Below are 12,142 nucleotides of genomic sequence, written 5' to 3' on the forward strand. Positions count from 1 at the left end.
GAATTTATGTATTTCAGTTCAACTGCAGACATACGCAGACTTTTTGTTCTAAAGAGTCAGGCTTATCTTTAACTCAAATGACTATAATGCCCAACTACAGCTGGGGTTCTACAACTTATGAGGCTATTAAAATTACTTTTTTTCCTGCAGCAAAGTTGCACACAAAGCTTAGATTGGTGTGTGTAACTAGGCAAGCACTGCCCCCTACTGGTATAAGAGGAGCACAGCAGAGACTTGCTTTTTGCATCAAATAAATTACTCAGACCACAGTCCTATCCGTTTGTCTTATCTAAAATACGCAGCAAATGACTCCAGCAGGCCCTCAAACAAGATTAAATGTTGACGCTCTAAGGTGTACAGATGCTCATGCCGTGTGCCAGCCACTCTCAGATCGCCGGTGAACGAGAGGGTGCAGTTAATTTCATTTCTGAGCAATCCAAGAATAACAATCATCACTGAGCAACAGCACTTCAGAGCAGATCATACCATCAGATGGATGAACAAACAAGACAACCATGTGTACAAATACTTGTTTTTATTCTGTAAGCACTTTAGGCCATGAACTCGTAGGGAATGGGCTCCAGCAGCTGTGGCTCATTTTTCTTGGTGCTGACAAAGTGAGCCTCACGAGGAGGAGCAGGCTGCAGAAACGAGAAACAAAAGACCTTTACGTGACTGATGAGCACTCAAAGTACAAGTACACAAACCCAAAAGAAAATAAATGTGCCTGTGTTTTGGAAAACTGGCACCAGTAATATATGACGGGGGTTAACAATACAGTAGTAATGTGCGGGTTAACCCTAACCCAAATGTTGGGCGGGTGCAGATAAACTTAATCAAAAAATATTGCAGTTGCTGGTGGGGTAAAAAGTGACAAAGCAGAGCTCTTACTAAGCAATAAACATACAACAGGCCCTCTAAATGGCATCATTCTCTGTCCCTCACACGTGTGTCAGAGGATGCGCTCTGCGCTGCTTGAAGTCTGCATTGTGATTACTTCCATCTTCTTTCCTTTCCCCCTTAAACATGTGCACATCAGGGGTGCACTGTGTGATGTTTGTGATAAGTAGCATAACCTACGTGTCACAAATTATGTTCGACCCGCACATCCATCATCACCCACTTTTGCTGCATCGATAACATACAAGTGTATAATATTTATTCCACTCACAGAGCCATGTGCCCCACCACAAAACAGAAAATCAGTATTTTAAATTTTAGCAAAAAGTGTAGCTTCAGCCTGGAATCAACATCTATGGAACAGCCAAATTAGGCTTCAATAAGAAAACACTATACCTCAGAGGTATGATTCCATGTTTTTAATCCTCTATCGGCTGGGTTTGGCTCGTTAACGACTAGGGATGCATCGATCCACATTTTTTCACTTCCGATCTGATCCCGATACATGAATATGGGTATCTGCCAATACCAATATTTTTCCGATACCAGAGCTCTGTTTGCTTTAAATTATCATCATTATTGTTGAATTTTTTTGAGTATTTTGTGTTCCCAGTTTATAGCTTCATGATGAAATGGAATAGAGAAGGATTTTCTTGAAAAGAAGACCTGAAAGTTCAGCTACAATTTGACACAAGGATATATATCTACAATGCAAACCTAGATATTATTTATTGTTGGGTCAGTTTCATCTCTTGAACACTAGATGGCACACCCGCTCTGAATACATGAAGCGTTTTCAGGACGGTCACTTTAGAGCAGGGGTGGGCAATCATGTGCCATAAAGGGCTGAGACACTGCAGGTTTTCCATGCAACCAGTCACCTCAGCAGGTGATTTCATTAATGATCAGGTCTCAGCAGGTGATTTCATTGACAACCAGGTGTTTATGTTCAGAGGAGAAGCTCATCAGCAACCCACCTGCTGAGGTGAATGGTTGCATGGAAAACCTGCAGTGTCCCGGCCCTCGATGCCCACCCCTGCAGAGCATTACTTCATTTACAAAACAACACGAAACCACCAAATAAATAATAATAAATACATAAACATACTTAATTTACTCATATTTGAAGTCAGTCTGGTTAAACTGTCTCATCCTGGCTGATTTTGTGTTTCTGCTCCAGTTAAAAAATCCTTGCGTCATTTTATGTGGCGCTTTCTCAAATGTTTGATTTGGGTCACAATGTATGGTCCACCTCTTGGTTCAACGGCTTTGGCTTTACAAATATTTCACATTGCTGTCTTGCGTCTGCGGTGCTCAGGGGACATGAAAATCAGTACGGTATATCTTATATTTACATTCCAATTCTAAGGTGGAACTATACTAGTATATAAGGTATATCTAAATATCTAAAAAGGAAGAGTAAAATAGGAGTAGAAAAGTAGAGTAGAGCCACTTAGGTGCCTGGTCTTGAGAACCAGGGATGGCAGGTGGTAGATGGTCAATGACAGAACTTCTCAGTGCTTGCCTGTTAGCCGGCTGCTAACCATGGAAAGGACCTCCCAAACAGAGGCATCTCACATACAGCACTCACTCCGCGTCTCAGTAAGAGACGTACCTCCATTCAGAAACCCCCTTCCCTCCCCTGTTCTACAGCAAACAGAGCAGCAAAGGCAGCACCTGTGGTTCACAGACGTTTCAGAGTTTTCCTATATCAGAAAACACCGCAGATTGTATAAAAAATTCCAATCCGTGAATTACGTCGGTATCAGAAGCAGATACTGATAATTGATCGGATCGGACCCTATTAACCACCACCTATTGTTTGTGGATTGTGCAGTTCAGACTGGCTCTCATGATGGGTCAGGTGGGTGCAGATGTTTAAAAACCTGACTCACGCATCATGACTAAAATGTGTAGGTTTTAGGGGGTTTATGCGCACAAACTGAATATAGCATTTACAGACATTTGTATATCACTGTATAATTTACCTGCAACAATAACTCGGTGTTTCCATAAGCTTATTAGGAGCCCTTCCTATCTACACAGGAGCAGACCTTCTCATGGAGGCCATCATGTTGCACCCCCTTGTTTTCAAAAGGGAACCCATGTTCCACATTTTGCAGCACAAAAAGCTTGCTGTCCTATACACAGCCTCGTGGTTTCTAGTGCAGGTTATCAGAGGTGAAATTCTGCTCTCATTTGCACACAACCTATGGCCACTCTTCATGTCCTAACAGCACTGAGAATCACAAAAAGAAAGACATTCTTATGAACTATGCTGCACATGCGTGATCACATGCCAGTCTTTTGGTCAAACATCTTCTGAACCAAATTGGTGGTTTAAATTTTATCCAAAACACATATTTCCCCCACCCCTAATCAGAAACATTTATGGATATATACTTCAAACTTTCAGTTTGATACATCATCTACTAGATAATACAACCAGCACCTGGTACATTTATATTACAACTGAGTTTTTCATGCCAAAAGTGAAAATGGTTACCAAATGATACCATACCAAAAATGAAAATCACTACATTACCAAAACAAGTCATCCAAGGTCAGTTCATACCTGACGCTTCAGTTCCACCCAGGTGCCTTTCTCCTTGGCCTCCAGCTTCTTCTTCGTTTTTCTTTGACGCGCTGCAAGAAACTGTCTCTGCTCTTTGAGTGCTTCACATGCTCAATGCGCACGTTAATCCTCTTGGCCAGGATCTTGCCCCTGTGGCAGCCAATAATATAAATTTATTTATACCCAGACAGAAGCATGTAGCCAATTTGCACAGTAGCTTTTCCTCAAAAATCTATGAAATTTCAAAGAGCCAGCATCTCCATTTTCCTGCTGTGTCCTCAATATAACCCCAATTCAAACAGGAGTTAGTCTGGGGAGATTAAGGATGAAATATTATTCCCCACATGAATGACCACTGAGGACATAAACAATCCTAGTGGCAAAGTGAAGTGCGGGGTCACATCACGCTTCACAGACTATACATTCAGCAGCCACATAGAGAGCTGAGGTGAAACTCTGAAGCCTCAAACATTAAAATGCTCTCTCAAGAACAATGACAAAGAATATTTTACATTGGATCGCAAATCTAAAAGTCTGTTGTGTAAGGTAGCCGTGCAAGCTCCTTCAAGAGTTCAAGAGGACTTCAAAGAATTTTTCGTTGTCACAGAATGCGATCACGTAGTTCAAAGGATTTGAGTTCCTCTCCACTCGCCTTATAAGACAGATGTACAGATTTCAGCAGTCTCATAAGTTCACTGCAAACCACACAGTGCTACATGGATTTATTAAAGTTCGGTAAGACTTTAAATTTGCACGCAGTCTGTATGATGCAACACCAGACGCGATGAAGCGTCATCAAGTCAACCCAACAACCAAGACAACAGAAAAAGAATCTTGTGTCGTATTTGCAGAAATGTCACAAAACCCTTTGATCATGCAGAAATCGGAGAGAGCTGACATTTTGCTGTCTCCGTGGAAGCAAGCAACTGAAAATGTTTTGCCTGAACATTTTCTGTGAGTGGACAGTCATGTGCCAAAGTCTCCCCAGTGAGTAGGGTCCGAGGGCATGCCCCCCTGGGAAATTTTGAAAAATGGTGCAATTTGGTGCATTCTGAGAGAACTTTTGTCAGTTTGTCTTGGTTTAAAGCACAGTGGTATTTGACTCATACTGCAATACTTTACAATCACAAATTTTTGGAATGTGGTACAGACCTTAAATGCAGGAATGGATGTATATTAAGAAATTAAATAAAATCGGCCACACAAAACATGAAATATTGGGTTCATAACATCTATAATAAAACAGAAGTTAAAGAATCACTACTGATTGCGTGTAATTTGTATTTATCATAACGTCCCATTTTTTCTGATTTGGGGTTGTATGAACATACTAACTGCAACCCTGGATGCAAATGAACATGACAAAACGCATATTATACACATGTATAGTATTTGTCAAAATCCAACTCTCTAAATTGTAAGATAAAGCATCTTTTAAAACCCTTGCTTCATGACATTTTAAAGAACTGTGAATATCTTAACATTCAGTGATGCTTTGAGCTTTGGCAGAGGTCTGCAATCCCTTAAATTTTATAATGTGAATAAAATACAATTAAGTTTTGCTAAATGTTTTATAAGCTATTAAGTGCATTCCAGCTTCAAGATGCAGTTTTGTGACTTTTAGACATCGCAATACAAATCAAAAAATGATGCTTCTACTTACTTGACCTGCTTGTTGACAATGATGCCAACAGCATGCTGGGTTACGTTGTAAACACGTCCTGTCTTGCCGTGGTAGCACTTGTGAGGCATACCTTTCTGAATAGTACCTGTGCCCTGTAAAGAAACACACATGAAAATGTTAACATACCATACCAACTTTATTTATAAAGCACCTTAAAACAGCCAGCGTTGACACAAGGTGCTATACACTACAAACATAATACAAGTTAAAACAATAAAATAAAAACAACCACTAAAATGTAATTAAAAATATAAACTAAGCCTCATTGGTGTCAAAAGCCAAGGAAAAAAGGTAAGTTTTTAAACAAACTTTAAAAATGACCAATGAGGGTGCCTTCCTAACACCCAGAGGCAGGCTGTTCCACAGTTTGGAACCGAAAAGGCCCCCTCCTCCCGGGCTTTCTCTTCAACCTAGGCACTTGCAGGTCAGCTGACCTAAGAGACTGACTAGGTACATAGGGCTGAAGAAGCCCAGAGAGGTACGATGGAGCACATAAGAATTTGAAAATGAATCGGCAACCAGTGAAGTACAGCCAGGACAGGAGTCATATGCTCCCACCTCCGAGCTCCTGTCAAAAGCCATGCCGCACCATTCTGGACCAACTGCAGACAGGAGAGAAGTGTCTGATTTACTTCCACATAAAGCAAACTGCAGCAATCCAGACGAGATGATACAAAAGCATGAATGACCAACTTGAAATGTTGCATGGAAAGAAAAGGTTTCAGTGTCACCAAACGCCTCAAATGATAAGAACCAGATTTCACCACTGCTGTAATTTGACTGTCCAATTTAAGATCGCCATCCATTTTAAAACCAAAATTAAGAATAACCGGTTTAAATATGCTTCCAGGGGCCGTTTCAATGACTGACCGTCCCTCTGAGTCACGGGCAAATAAATCTGACAGTCATCTGCATAGCAGTGAAATAAAATCCCATGTCTTCTAAAAGTAGTCCCCAGAGGCAATAAATATAGAGAGAACAACAAAGACCCCAAGATAGAGCCCAGTGGAACACCACATGACAAAGGAACTCCAGCAATTTGAAGCCATCAATATTCACAGAAAATATTCTGTCAGACAGGACTGGAACCACTCAGCACGGTACCACCAATGCCCACCAAGTGATGTAGTCAGATAATAAAATACCGTGGTCAACCGTAACAGTAACAAAACAGTCATTTGATTCTTCGACCTACTTCTAACCACTCTATGGAACTTACAGTGTTTAACTGCATCCTATAAAAACACAACACTGTCAGTGAACATGTAAGCAAGGGAACTACAATGTTACAAAAGAGGTAGCCAGGGTTTGCCTTCATGTAGGTTAAAAAGTCATGTTCGCTGCAAGTTCTGTTATCCAGCTGGTGATCAAATACATTTACTGTTTATAAAGCATTAAAATCTACATGGATTGGGTTTCAGCACCTTTTAGCTGAGAGCAGACAATCAAAAGCACTTTACAATGTTGTTGAAAATGAACACAGCACATTGACACTGGGAGCTGCCACATAAAATGCTCAAAGACACAACAAACAACTTTGAGATTCTGTGTGTTGCTCAATGACACACATACAGTCAGGTACATAATTATTTGGACAGTGACAAATTTTGTCATTTTTCCAATGGAGTTGAAATCAAACAAAGAGGTGACTGAAGTACAGCCTTTTTGCTTTAACTCAAAGTCCTATTCATGCGCTGAGGTCCATCGGGCATTGCTTATCCCTGGATTTCATAGTGGTGAAGCACATGAGACTCTCAGACTCCCCTTGAACAGGACGCCATCTCCCATGCACAATACAGGTTCATCCCCCCCCCCCCCCCCCCCAAAAAAACAAGCAGGAATTCCCACAAAACTTTCATCAATGTACACTTCTCTATGTTTACCATGAGGGCTACAAGACACGTTTTTTTTAATGGCTCCATATAAAGAAAAAAGCCAACTAAATTATATTAAAGCGTTTATTGTAGTTTAATTGGCTTACCTTTATGTCAACAATATCTCCTTTCTTGTAGATGCGCATGTATGTGGACAAGGGAACTGGGCCTACAAAATAAAAAATGAGTGGTGTTTTGAACAACTTATTAGAGAATAAACAAAATCCTTCCACAACATAAGGAAATGAGCAGTGCACTTATACTATAGACACGCAATAAAGTTAGCTTTTCAAATACATACCATGCTTACGGAACGGCCTGCTGAACATGTACCTGGTCCCCCTCCTCTTGCCTCTGGTGTTCGTCATGATGCCTGATCACTGGGGGTGGGGATTAAAGTTAGTTAGGGGTATACACATGAGAAGATGCCTGGTCAATTAACGATAATTCTACAGCTATCAAGTAGTTGAAAATCTGAAAGTAACTTTAAAGTGATTTACTTCTATAGAAAATATTTAACCGGTGTTTTGACAAAAATGCAGACCCATGAGGGAAATTTAGCTGTGTATAAACTGAACAGCTTCAGACCTGCGAAGGATTGTGGATTAATAGATATTTAACATTATTTTTCAGTGTTAGCCTTCAGTGGTATTACTAAACAAAATACTTAGCCTGGTGGGCAGCCTGTAATGAAGGGAAAACACTATAATAAATGTGAAAAGCAATGACTTTTTGCTTTCCTCGTCAAATGTGAATACTATTACACTTTTGATGCCTTCAGTTTTGGGGAACTTAATTTCATTAGCACTGGAGACCATCTCTATTGCCTTCATCATTTATTTTTTGTTTTATTTAAGTGGAACAAGATGATGTTACATCACACACAGGTACACAGTTTCTTCCCCGCTCTGCTGCAAACATGAATACATCTCACAAATGTTTATCTAATAACTGCACAAGCTATGTCTTGTAAAACAGTATGTGTTGAAACCATAATTACCACATGTAACGAGAGTCTACAACGGTAACCTGCCCCATCCTTAAAATTTCTCAATGGATTTGCACTGATCTCAAATGATCTTGTAGGAAGAGAGAAGTCAGAAAAATCTCATGCCTGTACAGGGGTTTTTGCTGGGAAGATTTAGCAAGGGACACGATACCAGATGCAAGGGAGTGGAGCAACCGAGTGAGGGGTGCAGGTGCGGCGCTTTAGAAAATTTGAGGTGAAAATGGGGCATTCTGAGGGTCCTGAAGAACTGGAACAACAACAACAGAGGGTGGGAGCTGTGTGAAATCAGACATGTTTAAGCATTCTTACTGTCATTTACTATGTTTTTAGTATTCTGGAAAATAACATGCAGTTTATTATGACTGGACTTGCTATTTCCTGGCATTAATGTTATTTATTTACTGAAGAATTGATCACAGAGGGGAAAGGCTGTATGCTATGAATAGCGCAACAAATAATAAATATTTGGCATTTCAGTAAGGGGGCGTGGCACCCCTATTTCCGGGTTTAGAAAAACCCTTCCTGTATACTATACAACTGAACATCTCACGGTGCATTAAGAAATAAAAGCCCTGCAGTCCAAGGTAAAAGTTTCAAGTCAAAGTGTGCTCATCTACTGTTCTGTTAACTAAAAGACTAATCTGTAGGGATGAGAATTAAGGATTCTATCAATACTGAAACCATTTTCAATTCTGCTCACGCCTTTAATTCTTAATTCTAAATAAAATTTCTGTGTGGAAAAATGTAGGCCAACACGGGTTTTAAAATGTCCTATGCAGCGGGTTTCCTTGTTGCTCGACGTAGAGTTTGATGTCAAAATGCTAGCCATGACATCATAAAATGTACGTTTGCAACACAGAAGTGTGAAAATAACATGGCAACATTGATAAGAGGAAACGATCACGCCCGAGGCTTACAATTCCAAAGGACTGAAATATTTGGAACCAATGCTCCAGTCCCAATCATCAAATCAAGAACAAATTTGATCCTTCCACTGCCGTGCAATTCAATGTGCCAATGCATCCCGCTTTGTCCCACTTGACGAACTCTGCTGATGGAGCCATTCTGTCATCGCTCCCAGAATCACAGAGAAATTATCTACAGCTGCAGGTTGTCTCATGCGCATTGTGTAGTAGAAAATGCCTTTGGAATCTTGTCTCAAAGGTAATTATTGATAATACATTGCAATGGATTGGTAAAAACAGTTACATTTCCATTCCTTCTTATAAGTTATATAATGTATCTGTAAATTTACGTTCATTACAGGCAGCACCGTGGCTTAGTGATTAGCACTGTTGCCTCACAGCAAGAAGGTCATGAGATCTAGTCCCCCCGGGGCCTTTCTGTGTGGAGTTTGCATGTTCTCCCCGTGTTTGCGTGGGTTTCCTCCAGGTGCTCCAATTTCCTCCCACATTTAAAAAAAAGACACGCAGGTTAGGTGAATTTGAAACTTTAAAATTGTTCAGGTCTCCCTTGTAAAAGGGGTCTCAATCTCAATGGGACTAACTTGGTAAATAAAGGTTAAATTATAAATGCTACATCTTGTCATAATCTCAACTTGAAGTTCAGATGGCCTGCGTTTTCAATAGGTTGCACAATGTTTTGCAAATTAATTAATACACATTAAGACATTAATACACCGTGCAGTTTATGACAGATTTACCTCGCTGGCACACCAGAAGTGCAAGGTGCCTTTTGTTGCAGTACTAAAAGCTCACGAATGTCAATGTAGTCTGGCATGCTCAGGTACTTGTGTGTGCTAAAAACTAATGTGCACAAACTGCTGAGAAATAGTCCCAGATTATGCTATAATCACAGGACAAATTGTTTCAAAACAGTCCCAGATTTTATTTTATAAGCACAAGAAAACCATTGAGAAATATTTCAATTTTGTTTAACAATAATACAAACTATTGAACAATTTTACAATTATTCTATAAGACAAAGTGTTTCAAACAGTTCAAGTTATTTCACAACAAGAAAACTGACAACTGTTTTAGGATTATTTATATTAGCACACAGTTCTGTCTGAGAAATAACAGCAGATTGTTTTTAACCGTAACGATTACAGGACAAACGATTGACAAATATTTTAGGATTTTTTAAATAACAGGTCAAGCTATAACCGGGTTATTCATAAGAGGACATTGTATTGCAGACTGTTTTGGTATTACTTAATAATAACACGATGAATGCTGAGAAATATTTCATCTTGTTATTTAATTCCGGTCAGTAAGAGGCCCACATGGAAAAGAAGCTGTCAGCATTTAACGACCAGTACCAACGCACAGAGCGCGTTTCCAAGATATAACAACTCACATATTGGTAAAGTAAGAACTGTGAACGACGTATAACTTCTAATATGTACAAATAATGACAAAGTAAATAGAAAAAACAATATTTTATCACAGAGCACGTCTTACCCTCGGACTTTACAAGATGGCAGGTACGGCAGAAAAGAGAGATTAAGGACCCCTTAACTCCGCCTTCTGGGAAAAAATTCCAGGCAGGCCGCGATGTTGCCTGAATAAAATGTTACAAACAAGGACAAAGTAGCGGCAAAGCCCGTTTTAGACATTAAAATAAATTACATTAACATAATCCCACTTTATCAGATTAATAATATTTTGATTTACCTCTTTTATAATTCCAATTCAACTTTTTTGTTTGTATTTCTCATTCAACTAATAAGCAAAGTACTCAAATGCATTTTCTTTTTCATTTAAAGGAATGTACGTATTAAACATAGATTTCATGGTATCAAAAGAGGAATTTCATATTTAAAAGGGTCTTCCGATAGACTGGCGCCTGCGCTGGAACACTAAATGTCGTCACTCTCAGTATGCAGGCATCTAGAATTCCTTAATTGAGAGAGTAGCGTCAACTCAGAACTAGTGTGCCTTTATTGAGAGAGTAGCGTCAACTTAAATCATGGCGCCATTTTGGGTCCAACTGCGCTGAACGACTGAACGAATAGTGGGGCGGCATAGCAAAACAATTGTATAAAAGCATCTTGGATTAAAAGCATCAAATTTCGCACACATATTCTAAATTAACTAATGTTTATTTTCAGATATGGAACCATGCTGGAGCTGACCTCCAGTGAGCTACAGGGTCAATAAAGAATTACACAGGGTCAAAATTTTAAAATGCTCTAATCATGTTGAAAACTACACCACATTATTTGACTGATCATAACGATTCCAAAAAAGGTATAGTTTGGACTATCTATGACTGAATGTTGAAGAGTTATGGGGTAAAAAACAGCAAAAATGGTGACAAAGGTCAGTTTGTGGGTGATTCTTTAAACTACGGGCACTATTGGCCTTGTAAATGTAATTTCCACCACACCATTGCCTTACAATATAAAGCACCTTGGGGCAACTGTTTGTTGTGATTTGGCGCTATATACATGTGCTCTGATGTCACTGTTTATCTCCATAGAAACTACCCAAACAATCTTTCATACAAACTGTTTAAAGGGACATTACAGTGTTGTGGTGGAAATTACGGCAATAGTGTGGGATAACTACATTTTGTTTAAAAAAATCACAACAGTTGTATGACATTGAATACCCCAATTATGTTTTGATTATTTTACTGATATTTTATTCAGAGATATTTTAAAACATTAGAAAAAACGTTTTACCATTCATTTTTATCATTGAAGATCAAAAGTCTGGGTGTGGGACAAGCACAAAATGGCAATATTTGCATATAATGATGCTGAGAAATGGTGAAAAAGTCATCATAGACTACTAGAACAATTTCTTAACACACTTTCATTGTAAAGATAACTATAAAAGTGTGAAATTTCCCCTTTTTCTGTTTTTCATGCAATATGATCAAAGGACATAATAAGTGCCCGTAGTCTAAGAATCACCCTTGTACAGGGGTCAGAAGTTTTGGTAAAAAGTGATGCAAGCTGGGTTTACTTCTTTCCAGTATTGAGAGGTGTGCTGGTGTCTGAAAGAGAGTGCCTTCCCTCCACTTCTGCAAAATGACCAATGCTCATAGAAGAGATGGATCTTCAAGAATTTCTTGAAGATAGAAACTGACACCCCTACTGTGATAACAACTGGTAGTTCGATCCGTCATGG

At 39.3% G+C, this 12,142-nt stretch overlaps 1 protein-coding gene across 1 annotated transcript; it reads right to left on the minus strand.

Annotated features, from left to right (window-relative positions):
* Positions 1 to 518: 518 nt before the first annotated feature.
* LOC117509457 (60S ribosomal protein L21-like) lies at positions 519 to 10,540 on the minus strand. Its single transcript, XM_034169162.1, is given in 7 exon segments — positions 519 to 641; positions 3,476 to 3,531; positions 3,534 to 3,625; positions 5,139 to 5,251; positions 7,141 to 7,202; positions 7,335 to 7,413; positions 10,466 to 10,540. Coding segments are annotated over 6 exon segments (480 nt in total). The 5' UTR covers positions 7,402 to 7,413; positions 10,466 to 10,540; the 3' UTR covers positions 519 to 551.
* Between the last annotated feature and the right edge of the window lie 1,602 nt (positions 10,541 to 12,142).

The sequence above is a fragment of the Thalassophryne amazonica genome, chromosome 1 (assembly GCF_902500255.1).
Source record: "Thalassophryne amazonica chromosome 1, fThaAma1.1, whole genome shotgun sequence".
Classification (NCBI taxonomy): Eukaryota; Metazoa; Chordata; class Actinopteri; order Batrachoidiformes; family Batrachoididae; genus Thalassophryne; species Thalassophryne amazonica.